Source organism: Palaemon carinicauda, chromosome 11, assembly GCF_036898095.1.
Source record: "Palaemon carinicauda isolate YSFRI2023 chromosome 11, ASM3689809v2, whole genome shotgun sequence".
Lineage (NCBI taxonomy): Eukaryota > Metazoa > Arthropoda > Malacostraca > Decapoda > Palaemonidae > Palaemon > Palaemon carinicauda.
The window spans coordinates 91,326,401-91,346,708 of record NC_090735.1 but is presented as its reverse complement, the minus strand read 5'-3'; the positions used below and the strand labels follow the sequence as shown (position 1 = coordinate 91,346,708).

General features: G+C 42.8%; 1 protein-coding gene across 3 annotated transcripts in view; it reads left to right on the top strand.

Moving 5' to 3' along the window:
* Pak (serine/threonine-protein kinase PAK 3-like protein) overlaps nt 1–15,193 on the top strand; it is a 102,437-nt gene extending 87,244 nt beyond the window's left edge. For all 3 annotated transcript variants that reach the window (XM_068383183.1, XM_068383182.1, XM_068383184.1), the window contains exon 10: nt 14,057–15,193. In XM_068383183.1, the coding sequence (XP_068239284.1) occupies nt 14,057–14,140 (84 nt within the window). In that variant the 3' untranslated portion in view covers nt 14,141–15,193. The remainder of the gene's footprint in view (nt 1–14,056) is intronic.
* The last annotated feature ends 5,115 nt before the right edge of the window (nt 15,194–20,308 follow it).

Sequence of the window (20,308 nt, the reverse complement as noted above, 5' to 3'; positions counted from 1 at the left end):
GAGCGATTTCGCAACGTGGTGGTCCCTGTTGATCTTAACGTTTTTGATCGCTTTTGTGAGGATTTATTATGCAATCTCCAGCTTCTTTTGCCTCTGGAAAGTTGAGTATTTATTCTTTACAGTGTATAATTTATAGCTCCTGCTTCACAGTGAAATTAGAGTGAGTTTTTGTGTTAAGGAGCTAGGCCTGTCACTGGAGACGCCATGGGTGCTGTCGTTCGTCATGCATGTGTTATTTAGTTAGCAGAACGACTTTCCCGGTTGTAATAGCATTAATAGATTATGAAATCTATTTAGGCACAATTATACTAGTAAAGATATATATTTTATGCACAATTTCCTCTTCCTTTTGTCGATCGTATACATTAGAGTTTCAGTGATTTAGGTAACCGAGATATCGTCTCGTGCCAGGCTACCTAGCCTATGCGCTATAGTATACTTTCAGATATTATCCCTGTTTACCCTCGTGTATTGTTTTATCAATTCAACGGGAGATAGTACATCTCCTAGAATTATATAACTCGATACTTGTCTCCTGTGGAGATTTAAGGGTAATCCCTCCTTCCCTCTTGAGTGCTGCCGTAGGCGACAACCCTATCTGGTCTTGCCATAGAGTAGTTCACTCCGGCTTGACTAGGCTAGGGTTTTCTGTCTCCCACCTTTGGTTTTTCAACAGAACCTCAGAGTATTATTATTATTATTATTATTACTTACTAAGCTACAACCCTAGTTGGAAAAGCAGTATGCTATAAGCCCAGGGGCTCCAACAGGGAAAATAGCTCAGTGCGGAAAGGAAAAAAGGAAAATAAAATATTCTAAGAAGAGTAACAACAATAAATATCTCCTATATAAACTATAAAAACTTTAACAAAACAAGAGGAAGAGAAATAAGATAGGAGAGTGTGCTCGAGTGTACCCTCAAGCAAGAGAACTCTAACCCAAGACAGTGAAAGGCCATGGTACAGAGGCTATGGCACTACCCAAGACTAGAGAACAGTGGTTTGATTTTGGAGTGTCCTTCTCCTAGAAGAGCTGCTTACCATAGCTAAAGAGTCTCTTCTACCCTTACCAAGAGGAAAGTGGCACTGAACAAGTACAGTGCAGTAACCCCTTGGGTGATGAAGAATTGTTTGGTAATCTGTGTTGTCAGGTGTATGAGGATAGAGGAGAATATGTAAAGAATATGCCAGACTATTCAGTGTGTATGTAGGCAAAGGGAAAATGAACCGTAACCAGAGAGGAGGATCCAATGTAGTACTGTCTGGCCAGTCAAAAGACCCCATAACTCTCTAGCGGTAGTATCTCAACGGGTGGCTGGTGCCCTGGCCGGCGGCAGAGCAGCAGGGCAAGTAGTCACTCCCCTGCCGGCTTACAGCTGCCGGCATAGGAGGCTAAGCCTCCCTAGGCCGCACCTGAAGTGATAGTATGATGCCGCCACCTTCTCCCCTGTGGTCTAGAAGACTACTCCTGTGTCGGCAGACCCTAGGCTGAAGAATAGGTATTCTTCTGCCGCCTAGGATGTCGCCGATACTGAAACATTGTTTCTCTCTTGTGTGGAAGTGGCGGCAATCCTGCCGCCTTCTTCTACACTTGATAGATTCGGCAGAACCTACGCTGAAGAATAGATATTCTTCTGCCGCCTAGGATGGCGCTGATACTGAAACATTGTTTCACTCTTGCGTGGAAGTGGCTTCAATCCTGCCGCCGCCTTCTACACTTGATACAGGACCCTTTTCCTTTCCCCTCTCTGTCCTTTAGCGATGACTTAGCCATCGCAATCCTGTGGCCGTTGTCCTGCAATCTCGCCGCTTGCCGGGTAGGTTGCGGTGCCGGCTGGGCTACTACATAAGCTGCTGTTTTACTCAGTCTTTCCCTTATGGTCACAAGGCTCCGAAGAGGTTGTGCCAGCTATAACGGCTGCCGGTGGGAGACCCTTCTGCTGCTGAAGGTTCTTCAGTCCTCTTTTGGACTGCCATCCACATTCCTGAAACCAGCAATGCCGGCAACGGATTTTGCGGCTGGATGGAAGCCTGAATGATGCATTCTCCCCTTCCATTTGAACCCTCATTCTGGAGGAAGGCAGTAAGGTTGTATACTTACACCCTTATTTATTGTAAACATACATTTTAATAAGGCAGCCCTTCACTCCATGCTTTTTCTCTCTGTCAGCTAGTGCTGCCAGGTACTAACTCAGCCGGCAGCATGTTGGCTGGGCCAGTGCTGTGAGGTACTTACTCGGTCGGCAGCATGCCGGCTGGACCAGTACCGCCAGGGACTACGCAGCCGGTGACATGCCGGCTGGACTGTGCCGCCAGGTGCTAGCCCTGCCGACAACATGCCGGCTGAACTACAGTATATGATTATACAGTAGCCAGTATATTTGCAGTATAGTATATACTGCCGATAGAAAAGTATTGTATACATTATGCAGTAGTTATTTTCCAACATATCTTGTGTATCCTTGCACAGTCTTTTGCTGAGACCAATTATTATTATTATTATTATTATTACTTACTAAGCTACAACCCTAGTTGGAAAAGCAGTATGCTATAAGCCCAGGGGCTCCAACAGGGAAAATAGCTCAGTGCGGAAAGGAAAAAAGGAAAATAAAATATTCTAAGAAGAGTAACAACAATAAATATCTCCTATATAAACTATAAAAACTTTAACAAAACAAGAGGAAGAGAAATAAGATAGGAGAGTGTGCTCGAGTGTACCCTCAAGCAAGAGAACTCTAACCCAAGACAGTGAAAGGCCATGGTACAGAGGCTATGGCACTACCCAAGACTAGAGAACAGTGGTTTGATTTTGGAGTGTCCTTCTCCTAGAAGAGCTGCTTACCATAGCTAAAGAGTCTCTTCTACCCTTACCAAGAGGAAAGTGGCACTGAACAATTACAGTGCAGTAACCCCTTGGGTGATGAAGAATTGTTTGGTAATCTGTGTTGTCAGGTGTATGAGGATAGAGGAGAATATGTAAAGAATATGCCAGACTATTCAGTGTGTATGTAGGCAAAGGGAAAATGAACCGTAACCAGAGAGGAGGATCCAATGTAGTACTGTCTGGCCAGTCAAAAGACCCCATAACTCTCTGTATATTGAAAGAATAGAATTCCTTCAGTACTCTGATTAGAAATCAGTTAACCCTTTTACCCCCAAAGGACGTACTGGTACGTTTCACAAAAGCCATCCCTTTACCCCCATGGACTTACCGGTACGTCCTTGCAAAAAAATGCTATAAAAATTAGTTTTTAATATTTTTTGATAATTTTTTGAGAAAATTCAGGCATTGTCCAAGAGAATAGTTTTTAATATTTTTTGATAATTTTTTGAGAAAATTCAGGCATTGTCCAAGAGAATGAGACCAACCTGACCTCTCTATGACAAAAATTAAGGCTGTTAGAGCAATTTAAAGCAAATATACTGCAAAATGTGGTGGGGAAAAAATAACCCCCTGGGGGTTAAGGGTTGGAAATTTCCAAATACCCCGGGGGTAAAAGGGTTAATAACTTACCCTACAATATTAAATAGTTTTAGAGGGGTCAGTGGTAGTACACTTTTCTATCCCTAGAGGTTAGAACCCTTCTCTTTTGAGTTTTCCCTGATCAGGAAACTCTATAGTCTTAATATTGGGGAGGGAAGGTCACAGCAATTTGCTGGGAGGGATAGACAATTATGGGTCTTAAATAATTTCTAGTCCAGCCAGTGACATACCGGCCGGACTGTGCCGCCAAGTGCTGGCCAAGCCGGCTGAACTACAGTATATGATTATACAGTAGCCAGTATATTTGCAGTCTAGTATATACTGCAGACAGAAAACTATAGTATTTATTATACAGTAGTTATTTTCCAACATACCTTGTGTATCCTTGTACAGTCTTTTGCTGAGACCAATCCTATATTGAAAGAATAGAATTCCTTCAGTACTCTGATTAGAAATCAGTTAATACTTACCCCACAATATTAAATAATTTAAGAAGGGACAGTGGCAGTGTACACTTTTTCTATCCCTAGAGGTTAGAACCCTTCTCTTTTGATTTGCCCTGATAAAGGAAACTCTATATCCTTAATATTGTGGGGGAGGTCACAGCAATTGGCTGGAAAGGATACACAAGTATGTGTTTCCCAATTTCTTTCTAGCTTACTATCCTAAGTTATAATGGTTAAGATATTAATATTTGCATATCTTTATCATGTGAGATAAACAATCGCATACTCGTTTAATTTTCCTTTCTTTACAGGAGGAACCCCAGATGAAATGCGATGCGATCTTCTGCAACCATAGGAGTAGGAACTTCTACGGTCACAAAACATGCAGGTCTAATGCCCCCTGCACCATCATTACCGAATCCCTGCAATATTGGGACCCCCAAGTCTGTAATATCTGCCGGACCTTGGTGACCAAAGGTTTCGACGACCCAAAGTCAACGGAGTCGAGGGATGCGGCACATGAAAAGCTGCGCAAGTGGGTAAGAGGGTTCCAGAAGAACTCTCTGGGACCATACCTACCTAACGATAGGATGCGTAGCTTGCTGTTCCCGAAAGTGGGTAGTGAAATTGTTGTGCCCCAAGCACGAACCGGACCTCCCTGTGTCCAGATTGCCATCGAGACGGATGTCAGGGAGGCATTGCAAAGTATGGATATCCACCAGGAGGAAAGGATGTCGGAAGTGTCTATGGACACTGAAAAGGATCTATTAAAGGATGATCCCGAGGAGGAGTCTACTCTACCTCCGGAAAATGATGATGATGTCGAGTCGGAGTTCCTTCCGTCTGTGCCGGCACCGGAGCCGTTACTCTCGACATCTTTAGCTTCCACCCCTCCATTGGACAACATGAGCCAGGCACTGGCCCATCTAACGGCTTTAATGGAGAACATTCGCAAACAAGGCGAAGCAAGGGAAGCGAGATTCAAGAGAGAGCTCTGTGAAGCTCCACTTATCGCCTCCTGAGGGTCATACAAGCGATCCAGAGTCCAAGACCTCCCAACCTGCTCCAAAACCAATCCCTGGAGGTATGCGGAGTTTATGCCGATTACGAATGGGAAACTCTACATCTCGGAGAAGATGGGAGCCGTCCCCTGAAACGACAACCAGTTTTGGCCAAGCTTTAACGCTTACCCTGATTGCTTCATTCGACTGAAGCATGAACCAATGCCAAAAGAGGAGACGGAACCAAAGGAGGTCATGGTTTTCGACCAAGATAAGGCACAGGCGCTCTTGTCAAGTAGCCTGAGAAAGGCAGGCTATTCGGTTTCGAAAGTGTCCGCCTTGAGCAAGAAACACCCTACCTTTCTTGCTCCTGCTTCAATAGCCTTCCCCTTTACATTGAAGGCATTTAAATCTATTGCCAAGGCAGTGGAGGCAGGCAAACCATGCCCTGCACTAGAGGAGTGCAGGCCTCTGTCGTTAGCCTTGCCCATGGAAGAGAAGGAATGGAAGGAAGTCCACCTAACCTTCTCAGTAGGGAAACTGGACGCAGACATCGCTGGACGACAGTTTAGCAAGAATGTCCCTAAACTTTATGACTTTCTCTTGTGCCAGGAACAAGAGACGAAGGAGAGACTTGCTGCATCTTTATCCCTACAAAACTGCATAGAGATGTGTGCAGGCCAAAGAAGTACCCCAGACATGCTCATGGTCCTGGCCAAAATGCATATAGCCACCTTAGTAAAGGACCTGTATGCTTTCATGAAGGCTAGGAGAGCCTGTAGAGAATTCGTGTTCGCTGCTGCAACAGAGAAACATGAACCCAGGAAACTAATATCTTCTAACATCTGGGGTAAAGACCTCTTCCAGAACGAAATAGTCAAAGAGGTATTCAAGAAAACCATCACAGAGAATAGGAACCTTCTCCAGAAGTGGGGCATCTCTTTAAAGAGGAAGTCTTCCCCGGATGCGGGTCCCCAACCTAAAAGGAAGACGAAGAAGTCTAGACTTCCCCCTCGGCCTGCTCAACAACATCCCACAGTTACTATGACCGCGGTGCCCCAAGTGGTGGCCCAAACACAGACCACCTTCCAAGTAGTGCCTCAACAGCTGGTTGCCCAGTCACCAGCATTCAACCCCGGGTTTGAGAGGTAGACTACTACCTTTCGGTTGAAAGGTAAAGGATCCAGACGGGGCTCCTCTAGACATCCCTCAAGAGGTAGAGGAGGACGCGGTCCAGGAGGTAAACTATCCGGTCAATCGAAGTAAGGAGATGCTTCCGGTAGGAGGGAGACTCCAACAATTTCAGGATCATAGGGCCTTCGATCCTTGGGCCCACAGCTTAATCAAGATTGGACTAGGATGGAAACAGAGCAAGTCTCCACCATCATTTCCTCAATTCTTCCAACACTCCACCCCCACATTAGAAGAATATACCCTAGAGCTCTTGAGCATACAGGTTATAAGGAAAGCAAAGTCCATCAAATTACAGGGAAGGCTGTTTTGTGTTCCCAAGAAGGACTCAGACAAACTCAGAGTCATTCTGGACTTGTCGCCATTCAACAAGTTCATAGAAAACAGCAAGTTCAGGATGTTAATCCTTCAACACATATGGACCCTGTTACCAAAAGGGGCGTTCACAGTCTCGATAGACCTGACAGATGCCTGTTGGCACCTTCTAGTCAGTCGCCCCCTCTTCTCCAACCTAGGATTCAAGTTACAGAAGATAAAGTATGTTTTCAGACTAAACATAGCCCCAAGTATCTTCATGAAAATTGCAGACGCAGTCGTGCATCAACTACGCCTAGAAGTTCTTCAGGTAGCAGCATACTTGGACGGCTGGCTGGTGCGGGCAGCATTCGAAACGGCTTGTGTGCAAGCATCCAAAGAAGTGATCCAGTTCCCGGAACATCTGGGATGCAAGATCAACTTCAAGAAGTCTCGATTCTCTCCAGCTCAAGGGTTTCAATGGCTGAAAATCCATTGGAACCTGAGGTCACACCGTCCCTCGGGGAAGAGGAGAGAGATCGCAGGGTCTGTCAAGAGACTACTGAAATCCGACAGGATATCAAGACGCCAACAGGAGTACTGAGCTCTCTCCAGTTCGCAGCAGTAACAGACCCAGTGCTAAGAGCACAGCTGAAAGATGCGTCCGGAGTCTGGAGAAGATACGCATCAAACGCTCGAAGAGATCTAAAATGACTGATACCAGCCTTACTACGATCACTTCTCAACCCGTGGTCAAAGGCCAAAAGCCTAATGAGGACCGTGCCCTTGCAACCACCTCTGCCGTCGATGACCATCCACATAGATGCCTCGACGGAAGAATGGGGGAGTTCACTTCCATCAAAGGAAAGTCCAAGGGACTTGGTCATCTCTGTTCGAGGCCTTTATCATCAACATTTGGAAGCCATGGCAGTCCTTTTGATGGTGGGAAAACTCTCCCCTAGTAGATCAGACCACATCAGGCTGATCTTGGACCGCGAATTGATAGTGTGATGTCTGAACCGACAAGGCTCGAGATCGTCCCATATCAACCATGTGATATTAGCCATCCTTTGTCTAGAGAGATGGCACCTATCAGCAGTTCACTTACAAAGGTTCCGCAATGTGACAGCGGACGCTCTATCCAGGCTCAAGCCGATAGAGTCAGAATGGTCCTCAGACGCACACTCATTCTCCTCCATCTTGGAACAAGTCCCGGAACTATAGATCGACCTCTTCGTGATAAGAGACATCCAAGAGACTACCTCGATATGTAGCCCCATACGAGGACCCGCTAGAGAAGACAACGGACGCCATGTCCCTAGGTTGGAACGAATGGACCCGGATTTTCCTGTTCCTTCCATCCAATCTCCTGCTGAAGGTCCTCAACAAGCTGAGATCCTTCCAGGAAACAGCAGCCCTAGTGGCCCCCAAGTGGCCCAAGAGCAACTGGTTCCCTCTAGTGATGGAACTGAGACTGAGGCCTGCACTTTTACCGAACCCAGCACTATCTCAACGGGTTCTGAAGTCGACTGTCTTCGCTTCATCACAGAGAACCCAAAACCTTCATCTCATGATTTTCTCGGCTTAGCGATTAAGAAAAGATTTGTGATCTCAAAAGGCAGTATAGATTTCTTAGAAGAATACAAGTCTAACTCAACTAGAAGACAATATGAATCGTCTTGGAAAAAGTGAGTTGCTTTTGTTAAAGCAAAAGGACCGAAAGAAATTTCAATAGACTTCTGTCTGTCCTTCTTTATCCACCTTCATGAACAAGGTCTGGCAGCCAACACGATAACTACATGCAAGTCAGCCCTGACTAGACCTCTTCTATACGCCTTTCAAGTGGACCTGACAAACGAAATCTTTAACAAGATCCCGAAGGCATGCGCTAGACTTAAGCCTGCAGCTCCTCTGAAGCCCACTTCATGGTCCTTGGACAAGATCCTACATTATGCTTCATCTGTGAACAATGAAGATTGTTCTCTCAAGGATCTAACCCAGAAGGTTATTTTCCTGTTTGCTATAGCCTCAGGGGCTAGAGTTAGTGAAATAGTAGCCTTATCAAGAAATGAGGGCCACATTCAGTCCACAGATGTGGGAGAACTGAATCTCTTTCCTGATCCAACCTTTCTTGCCAAGAACGAGCTACCCACTAAGAGATGGGGTCCCTGGAGAATCTGCCCTCTGAAGGAAGATGTCTCTGTGTGTCCAGTTTAGTGTCTAAAGGTCTATCTTCGTAGAACTAAAGACTTCAGGGGAGGACAGCTCTTCAAAGGAGAAACTTCAGGATCAAACTTATCCCTAAAACAACTGAGGGCGAAGCTCACCTACTTCATTCGCAGAGCGGATCTTGACAGTAACACCCGCAGGTCATGATCCGAGGAAAAGTGCTTCATCACTGAACTTTTTTCAGTATATGGACTTTGAGTGTCTTCGCTCATACACTGGATGGAAGTCATCCAGAGTGTTCTACAAACACTACGCAAGGCAAGTCCACGAACTGAAGCATTATGTGGTGGCGGCAGGTAGTGTATTAAAACCTGTCGTCTAGTGCTGCGATGAACAGTTAATTGATTGGGACTTGACACTTCGTGTGATACCTTTTAAGTGAGTGTCACCATGGTGACACTTAAGGCTGTTCAAAATCTCAGGTGTGGAATTATAGAGATAACACTTGTTGCCGTGTGTACATAGTACACAGTGTTGATAGTATACAACATTTACAGAAAATTATATTAGAAAATTTTATCAAAAATTTTCAAATTTAGAGTGGCACTCATCATTTCTTCCCTTTCAGGGAGAAAAATATTTTCTGTATACTTTGTGCGTATAATTCCCTTAACACGTTACTCTCATTATTTCATTTGGTCATTTATTCTAAATAATTGTCTCTATGGTCCGGATGACCGTACAAAAATTGTCCCAAGGTTAAGGCACCTATGAAAATCCACAGATACAGTACTTTCTAGTAATTCTCTGGTAAACTTCCATCAGGACGACATGGATTGAGCCCAAAAAACGGATAAAATCTATTTTTGGGTGAGATAGCCATGTCGTCCTGATGGACCCGCCCTCCTTTTCCATAGAAAAGGCTTAGGCAAGATCCCTCCCGAAACTACTATATCTGTAGCACAATGCTTAATGCTACAAGGAATGAGCACCATCTTGGATACTCGTAGTAGTACGGGAGGAAGGGTAACCTTGATAATGGCTCCCCTTCTGTTTTTTGCCACTCTTCCCCCTCGAAACGAAAACGCTATTCGGGGTGAAGATTGCTATGTGTCGTATCAAGATATACGTCCCCTGATATTATGCAATATCCTTAGGTGAAATTTTAAGGATATTCGCGCCAGGAGTTAGAATTCTGGAGACCTAAAGGTTAATTCTCTTGGAATATCACTGTAGCCAAATATCCCTTAGAAAGCTACCTATAGGAACCTTCCATCAGGACGACATGGCTATCTCACCCAATAATAGATTTTTCGCTTCGCTCCAAGTCCGTTTGTTATTACCAATGTTGTTCTACTTAACTTCAAAATAAATTAAATTAATGCCATTTATATAATATTTTTGTTAAAGATGCCGCCTGAAACAGAAACCTTCCATTTGTTTACTGTACGCTCCATCTTCGATCATGATAAACAAACGAACACATTAAACACGCATGATCAGAGTGATAACTAATGATATTAAAAGGTTTTAGTAAATATGTTATTGCAGTGAGCCCTCGCTACTTCACGGTTCGACCATCGCGGATTCACGACTTCGCGGACTTTTTTCATTAAATACGGCATCCGATTTCATCAGCAAACCACTATTTTTGGGGGAAGCATCATATTATTCTAGAAAATTGCTACTCTTTAAATAGTTAATTGCACATTAAGAATGCGTGTACTTTTGTTTTTAAATTTCGGGTGTTTTGAAAATCGAGTATTGTTGACTTCTTTTTGTTTTACTTTTGGCTGTGATCAGATCAGCTGACGTCTAGCTGCCGGTCTCAAGCATTTGCGCGTACGAAGTATTGTTTATACCATTTCTTAACTTATTTAACCATCTATACAGTTGTTATTACATAAGCACCAATGTGTTATAACCTATCATATTTTTTTGTTTATTACATTTAAAACAACTCTCTCTCTCTCTCTCTCTCTCTCTCTCTCTCTCTCTCTCTCTCTCTCTCTCTCTCTCTCTCTCTCTCTCTCTCTCTCTCGCAAATGAAATCTTTGTTGCTTCACAAAGTTTCATTCATATTGAAAATCAATCATGATTCAATTTTCCTTACTTTCTCCAATCTCGCACTATGTCACATCGAACGTTATAGCGGTAACTTAATTGTTCAACAACTTTAAAAATCGGCCTAGTACTTGCTTCTTCTCTTACCTTTTTTTTTTTTTTTTTTTTTTTTTTTTTTGATGCTTTCATAATTGAGGCGGGTACAAGTTGACTTATAACTGAAGTTAGGAAAAGTATTTTGGATATGGAATGGAGAATCATCTTTAGTAACAGTTTAGAATTATCGTAAATTATCATTCGGTCATTATTTAAAGGGTTTTTTAATATAAACTTGAAATTGACATATGGATACAGAGTGCCGAGGGCTGTGGTGAGCTCGTTTCTGATAAGAGAATTCTTTACATATGGCAATGATACATACACTAGTTTCTTTGGAACCTCAGGACATTTATATTTAGGCTGGAAAATATCATTTAGAAATTTATTAACAATTTTGTCATAGAGGTGTGAAGGATAACAATTGTATGTAAAATAGGTTTTTACATACATACATATACCAAAGGCACTTCCCCCAATTTTGGGGGGTAGCCGACAACAACAAGAAACAAAACAAAAAAGGGGACCTCTACTCTCTACGTTCCTCCAGCCTAACCAGGAACTCAGCCGAGTTCAGCTGGTACTGCTAGGGTGCCACAGCCCAACCTCCCACATTTCCACCACAGATGAAGCTTCATACTGCTGAGTCCCCTACTGCTGCTACCTCCGCGGTCATCTAAGGCACCGGAGGAAGCAGCAGGGCCTACCGGAACTGCGTCACAATCGCTCGCCATTCATTCCTATTTCTAGCACGCTCTCTTGCCTCTCTCACATCTATCCTCCTATCACCCAGAGCTTTCTTCACACCATCCATCCACCCAAACCTTGGCCTTCCTCTTGTACTTCTCCCATCAACTCTTGCATTCATCACCTTCTTTAGCAGACAGCCATTTTCCATTCTCTCAACATGGCCAAACCACCTCAACACATTCATATCCACTCTAGCCGTTAACTCATTTCTTACACCCGTTCTCACCCTCACCACTTCGTTCCTAACCCTATCTACTCGAGATACACCAGCCATACTCCTCAGACACTTCATCTCAAACACATTCAATTTCTGTCTCTCCATCACTTTCATTCCCCACAACTCCGATCCATACATCACAGTTGGTACAATCACTTTCTCATATAGAACTCTCTTTACATTCATGCCCAACCCTCTATTTTTTACTACTCCCTTAACTGCCCCCAACACTTTGCAACCTTCATTCACTCTCTGACGTACATCTGCTTCCACTCCACCATTTGCTGCAACAACAGACCCCAAGTACTTAAACTGATCCACCTCCTCAAGTAACTCTCCATTCAACATGACATTCAACCTTGCACCACCTTCCCTTCTCGTACATCTCATAACCTTACTCTTACCCACATTAACTCTCAACTTCGTTCTCTCACACACCCTTCCAAATTCTGTCACTAGTCGGTCAAGCTTCTCTTCTGTGTCTGCTACCAGTACAGTATCATCCGCAAACAACAACTGATTTACCTCCCATTCATGATCATTCTCGCCTACCAGTTTTAATCCTCGTCCAAGCACTCAAGCATTCACCTCTCTCACCACTCCATCAACATACAAGTTAAACAACCACGGTGACATCACTCATTCCTGTCTCAGCCCCACTCTCACCGGAAACCAATCGCTCACTTCATTTCCTATTCTAACACATGCTTTACTACCTTTGTAGAAACTTTTCACTGCTTGCAACAACCTTCCACCAACTCCATATAACCTCATCACATTCCACATTGCTTCCCTATCAACTCTATCATATGCTTTCTCCAGATCCATAAACGCAACATACACCTCCTTACCTTTTGCTAAATATTTCTCGCATATCTGCCTAACTGTAAAAATCTGATTCATACAACCCCTACCTCTTCTAAAACCACCCTGTACTTCCAAGATTGCATTCTCTGTTTTATCCTTAATCCTATTAATCAGTACTCTACCATACACTTTTCCAACTACACTCAACAAACTAATACCTCTTGAATTACAACAGTCATGCACATCTCCCTTACCCTTATATAGTGGTACAATACATGCACAGACCCAATCTACTGGTACCATTGACAACACAAAACACACATTAAACAATCTCACCAACCATTCAAGTACAGTCACACCCCCTTCCTTCCACATCTCAGCTTTCACACCATCCATACCAGATGCTTTTCCTACTCTCGTTTCATCTAGTGCTCTCCTCACTTCCTCTATTGTAATCTCTCTCTCATTCTCATCTCCCATCACTGGCACCTCAACACCTGGAACAGCAATTATATCTGCCTCCCTATCATCCTCAACATTCAGCAAACTTTCAAAATATTCCGCCCACCTTTTCCTTGCCTCCTCTCCTTTTAACAACCTTCCATTTCCATCTTTCACTGTCTCTTCAATTCTTGCGCCGGCCTTCCTTACTCTCTTCACTTCTTTCCAAAACTTCTTCTTATTCTCTTCATATGACTGACCCAGTCCCTGACCCCACCTCAGGTCAGCTGCCCTCTTTGCCTCACGTACCTTGCGCTTTACTTCCACATTTTTCTCTCTATATTTTTCATACTTCTCTATACTATTACTCTGCAGCCATTCTTCAAAAGCCCTCTTTTTCTCTTCCACTTTTACCTTCACTCCTTCATTCCACCATTTCTTTATGGAAGCTATGCCAGTTCGAACATAAGGAATATGCTCTAAATAAAAGGGTTTGAATAGATTTAATCTTGAATGATTTCGAACAACTGCTAAGAAAATTAGACCCAAACCAGTGTATGTCTCTTTTCTAAATATATCTGTAAGAAATCCTCTATTTGAACGTGAAATGTTTATGTCAGGGAATGGCAACTGGTTATCTTTTTCTATTTCCATGGCAAACTTAATGTTTGAGTGAATTCTATTTACATATTCTAAAAACTTTTCAGCATGGGATTTCTCTCTAAATAGTAAAAAAAGTGTCGTCAACGTATCTCTTATAGAAACGGGGAAGAAATGCTTCCGGACATTGTCCAAGGTATATTTCCTCCAAGTGGCACATGAATATATTGGCAAATGTAGGACCTAAAGGCAACCCCATTGCCATACCATCAACCTGTTTGAATAATTTGGTATTAAAAACAAAATGAATATCTATAACTGAAAGTTCAGGGAGTTTTCTGAAACTGTTTGAATCAAAACCATTGAATATGGTATTTTCGGTAGGAAAAAGCTTGCTGAGTATAATTTCTATTGTTTCATGAAGGGGCACGTTAGTAAACAATGATTCTACATCCATAGTTTTATATCATTTTCTAAAACCTTTTCATTATTTTCAGCATCCATTCCTAAAACTCGCCAGACCACTGTCAAGTCTACACCCCCTCATCATGGCTGCTAAAGAAGCTGCCAAGAGTCATTAACGTAGGTTCACAAAGGTAATGAGACCTTAATCCCTATCCTTGACCTTAATCATCCCTATTCTTAATCTTACCTGACCTTACCCTTCCTTATCTTTGTTATGCTGGTGCATCCGGTGCTGCTCCTGATAGTCTTATACCAATGAAGACGACCAAGCAGGCACATGATTACGATAACGTTAGCCAGCTCAACAACTAGTCATGGGAATCAGAGGAAAACTTCTCTTCAGTTGATCCAGCACGGGGTGTAGTTAGCCTTTTTTTGGAAGGCTTGCGTACTGGTTGAAGAAGCATCTATGGATTATTTTCTTTCCAAGATCAGATTGAAGATCCTCTATTCTCTCTCGATAATCTCACATTGGTCTGAAAATAAGTAATGAAGTATGTGTTCATTTAACTCATAATTTTAAGACGATGATAATTGCAGGTATGTAGGTAAATGGAACATGTAAAGGAATCTCTGTTGTGTCAAAATGTTTTTATTTGGTGACTAATGAGTTCTTTTATATTTTTATTTTTGAGTGCAAAAGTGCAACACGTCGATTTTTTAAAGTTTCACCATTGGGTTATTCTTCTTTCAATTTAATCTGCCTTAATTAATATTGGTTTTTAATGTTACAGTTATGTTATAAACAAGAGCCCTTTAATAATTCTGAACGTGCTATGCAATTAAGGGCTATTGTTTTAAACTGATAAGGGCAAGTGATATGGATCAAAATTATTTCCATAAGGATGCATTTGTTTAAGTGCATTGCTTTTAAATGTTCAAGCTACTTTATTTATTTAAAAAAAAAGAATTTCCGTTCTATGAACGAAGAAAAAAATTGATACTTTTCTATATTGATTGCTTAGATGACTGTAGTGTTTTTCTTGTTTTATGTGAAATATATTGGTGAAGCACTACTTAACAGGGATATATGCATTTTGTTATTGATTTTTTTCAGTGCATTTCCATTTTCCAGTGTATTATAAAGCACAAGTAGATATATATAAATAACCTTTGCTTTTGGAGAAGGAATCTGTGTATCTTGCTAATAATATAGGTAGTAAATTTTCCTTCATTGTTTTTTTATCCTTGAACTTTTATTATTCTGTGTTATGTTGTGAGCACAGAATTAAACTGCCATATTTGACAATACTGTATATTCAGGGATAGATTTTAAGTGTATTCATAGTCAAAATATTAGACTATGATTTATGCATGTCAGTAACTACTAATTTACCTCTTGATATATTAATCCTAAATTAGGCAATAGTGTAACATGTAAATATTTACCTCAAAAGAACAAAATCAGTTCAATATAAATAATTATAAACTAATAAAAGGTATCCATTTGTTCCTATGCTGCGACAATTTTATTAATTTAGGCACACTTAATATAAAGATAGCAGCCTAAACATTTTTAAATCAAAGTTTCAAGATTGCAGAATGAGCTGGGTTACCAGTCAATGCAGAGAGCCTACTTTCATCCCATTCATGGTGTTAATTGGACTTCTGTTCTTCACACGTTACTGTGCTGATTGGATTACCCTGCCTTCCCTTACTTTCCCTCATTCTAGGGTGAGTAAAGAGTTGTGCTTGTTATGACATGGAAATGTTAAAGTGCTCTAGCAAGAACCAACCGTGCAGGCCCAAATCTCTCCTGGTTGTTGGCTAGGGCCACTCCAATTAATCATTCCTGCTTGCAAAAATCTCCACCTTAAGTGTTGTGCTTGCTCATCTAAGTGGTGTTAGTTGGGGAAGTAGCTGCACCTTCTTCCTCTCACCTCGTTGGACCACCACTGCTGGCTCTTTCCTGCTGACACCCTGGGAGCCCATCTGGATTTGATATGCGAGGAGCGATTAAAGACTTTTATGGTGTATTCTTTTTCCAAAACTACTACTCATTTTCCTAGTGCTTTTATTGTAATGTAAGTGGAGAAAAGGCTATGTTATGATGGGGACCGTGCACCATATGTGATAGGTACCTCGTGATCACCTGCTTCCATTATCATTTGTATGGACATTCTTGGAAAAGATTGTAAGTTGAAATGAATGACAAAGTCTGAAAAAAAAAAAAAAACATGCAGGTACAGGTGGCCTTTCTTATTCATGGGTTCACTCTTTGGGGATTTGGTCATTTACGATACATTAAACCCTATAACATATTAAGTAAAAATCACATACTTGTGATTTCCCGATAATTACTCTTGCAGGCAGATGTTTTCAAACGAACCTCACAAAGCAGAATAGCCCACCTTTATAGGTAACGCACGTAGATAATTCAATGATTTACCCCTTTTAAAGTAATTCTAATATAATAATAAAAATTATTGAAAAGTTCATACATGTTCAAGTAATATTTGATTTACTGTATAGTATGTGTAATATATAATGCTAATGAAAAATGTCAGTAGGCATTACAGTTGAAAGAGAAGATTCTCTCTCTTTCTCTTTCAATGAAGAAAAATAAGGAAATTAGAATTAATAAGGGATTTTGACGAAGGAAAAATCTATTTCTGGGCGAGAGACCCGTGTCGCCCAGTGAAATGCTCCTATAGCACCATTTCTAAGGTATATAACTGCTATACAGTATATTACCAGAGAAAAAATTGCATGGGAATGCCAGGTTGAACCCAGCTCGCTCACCTGTATAAGGTGTTGATATAATACTGGGGCGCGATAAATCACAACCAGAGGCCTCGTACCATTTAGATGTCTCCTGTCAAAATCCCTGAACAGCGAGGCGCCGTTCAACCTTGTACTACTACTAACCAACCCACGCCAGTGACGTCACTCCTTATAGCACCCCAGATTGGGGCCCAATTAGGGAGGGACGGGCGGGTTCACTGAGCGACACGGGTCTCTCGCCTAGAAATAGATTTTTCCTAAGTCAAAATCCCTTTTCTGGTCTCCGACCCGTGTCGCCCAGTGAAATCGTACCAGAGAATGGGGACCCAATAAGGCTAACTACCTGGAGGGAATAACACAAAATTAATATAGCTGATGAATTTTAATATAAAAAAAGAGGGACATGGAAACCCGTAAACAGATCAACCCGTAAATGACAGAGACAATTAGACATGATACATAAACAAAATAAAACCCGAAGGGAAAGTCAACAGGTATGAATAATGTTAATACAGCTTGGTAAGCAAATTGCAGTAAAGCATACAATCATAGATATGAATAATTAACATAACAAAGGGACATCAGCTCGGGGATTCCCAAAAACAAGTGAGATCAAAATAATTCGTGAAATCGATCAATTGAATAATAAATAATACATCATGGTAAATAAAACAGGTAGGAACAACAGGTAAGCCAGGCAAGGGAAAGAGGACAGAGCAAGACGTTGTGATTAGGACTCAGTACCCTCGGGAGGAACCACATTCCCCGCAGCTACTGTGGCAAATCTAAGAGCTTCTAAAGGTTTTAGATAGTGGCGCTTGAAAACTTTAGGGGACTTCCAACCCGTATATTTTGAGAGCTCATCAAATTTCATATGGTGGAAAAAATTGAGGTAGCCACAGCTCGAATATCATGGACATGTGGGAATGATTCAGGATTAGCTTGTTTAATAAAGTAAAGAATTTGTCTGATTTCCTTAAGGGTAATAGTTCCTCCGTGCTCTCTAATAAATAAGGGCCCTGTGGTTGTAGTGGAAGTTCTACCTAAGTAGGATTTCAGGGTGGTAACTGAGCACAGGGATGGATCCCTAGGAAGTGGAACAATCTTCCAGGAGGACCACCTGTTCTGGGGATCCTCATTTTTAGCCAGGAACACTTTGTTAGGGGAGAGAAGGACCTCACCGGAAGGGAGAAACTCTATGTGACCTGGGTTTCTAGATAAAGCTGACAATTCAGAGATTCTGGAGCCAGAGGCGAGGCTCAAAAGGAAAAGTGACTTTCTTGATAATGCCATATAGTTACAGGATTCATTTGCAGTGTCAGAGGCCAGCTTAAGAACATCGTTTAAAAACCAGGAAACTGCGCTAGGGCGAGTGGAAGGTTTTAGCCTGGCACAAGCTTTCGGAATGGATGAGAAATATGAATCCGTTAAATCAATGCCAAAACCAATATGGAAGATCTTTTTCAAGGCTGACTTAATTGTAGTAATGGTACTGGCTGCCAGGCCTGATTCGAAGAGAGTCCGGAAGAATGTCACAGTTAGGTTCATTGTCATTTTCTCAACCTGGGAATCCCTCAAGAACTTAGCTAATTTCTTGACAGCTGAGTCATATTGTCGAAGAGTAGATTCCCTTTTGTCGGATTCCAGGAAAATAGTATTCGAAGGATCGATGCTCGTACCTCATTGGGCAGCGAACTTCATGAAGTCCATAAAGTTAGGGCATTCAGAATCCTTGAGGAAGCGAACACATTGCGAGTTTGTACTGTCTGTGTGAACACCGGATTGGGAATCCGCCGGGGGTTGAGACCTAGCTCTAGCAACAAGGGGAACCAATTGCTCTTGGGCCAGTTGGGGGCTACGAGAGCCACTCGACCTTTGAAGGATCTGAGTTTGTGCAGAACTTTCAGCAGGAGATTCACCGGAGGAAACAGATAAATTGTCTTCCAGGTATTCCAGTCTAGAATCATAGAGTCCGTGGCATAAGCCTGAGGGTCCAGGTTGGGGGGCTACGTAACAATCTAGTTTGCGATTGAATTCCGTCGCAAACAGATCCACCTGGAGACCCGGGACTTGAGATAGTATCCACTGGAAGGATCGATGGTCTAGTGACCATTCCGACTCTAGCGGAGTCGTCCGGGAAAGGGAGTCCGCTACCACATTCCGGACTCCTGCTAGATGGACTGCTGACAGGTGCCACTTGTGCATTGCCGCCATGGAGAAAATCTGCAACATGACGTGGTTTATTTGGGCTGATCTGGAGCCTCCTCTGTTGAGGCAGTGAACTATGACTGCACTGTCGAGAACCAGTCTGATATGGAGATTCCTGGCTGGATTGAGACGTTTTAAAGTGAGGAAGACTGCCATGGCCTCGAGGACGTTGATGTGCATGTGTCGGAAGACTGATGACCATAACCCTTGGACGTTCTTGTGTTCGGAGTAACGTCCCCCCCCTGTTAAGGAGGCGTCTGTGTGGACGACGAGTCCCGGGACCGGATGTTGTAAGGGAACCGACTTGGAGAGAGTCTTAACCTTCGTCCAAGGCTTTAGACTTTTCTTCAGGAGTGGGGGGAGGCGGGCACGTCTGTCGCGGACTTTTGCGGTTGCTCTGGATCTCCACACTCTGTTTATGTCCTTGAGTTTGGACCGTAGGATGATGTCTGTCACGGAGGCGAACTGCAAGGAACCTAGTATCCTCTCTTGGTTCCTTCTGGAGGTCAACTTCTCCCTGAGAAATTGCCTCGTCTTCCTCGCAATCTCCTTGCTTTTGTCTTTGGGGAGGCACACCGTATGGGAGCATAGGTCCCATTGTAGACCCAGCCATTGAAACTTGGTCTCCGGGACCAGGTGTGATTTTCCGAAGTTGACTTGGAATCCCAGTTGACGAAGGAAGGTGAGGACTTTGTTCGTTGCTACGCGGCAATTCTGGGCATTGTCTGACCAGATTAGCCAATCGTCTAGATAGGCCACTACCTGTATTCCCTGAGTGCGAAGCTCTTGAATGACTGTCTCTGCCAATTTGGTGAAGATTCTGGGTGCCACGTTGAGCCCGAACGGCATCACTTTGAATGTGTAGGCTTGTTTGCCTAGCTTGAAGCCCAGAAAAGGACGAAGATGCCTTGCTATTGGAACGTGATAGTAGGCATCGGTAAGATCGATGGAGGTGGTGACGGCCCCACGGGGAAGTAAGGTCCGCACCTGCGAGACGGTAAGCATACGAAATTTGTCGCAATGAATGAAGGAATTTAAACGAGACAGGTCCAGGATTACCCTTCATTTGTCTGAGCCTTTCTTTGGCACGCTGAACAAGCGCCCTTGAAATCTTAAGCGACGTATGCTTTGGATCGCATTCTTTTGTAGCAGATCTGTCGTGAAGGAACATAGTTCTTCTGTTGGCAATTGGTAAAAGCTGTTCGGTGGAGGAGGTCCCTGTATCCAGCTCCACCCTAGTCCTTTGGAGATAATGCTGGAAGCCCAATCGCCGAACTTCCAACGGTCTCGAAAAAGGTACAGTCTCCCTCCTACCTGCGTTGTCTCATTGGGTGGAGGATGATTTGCCTCCT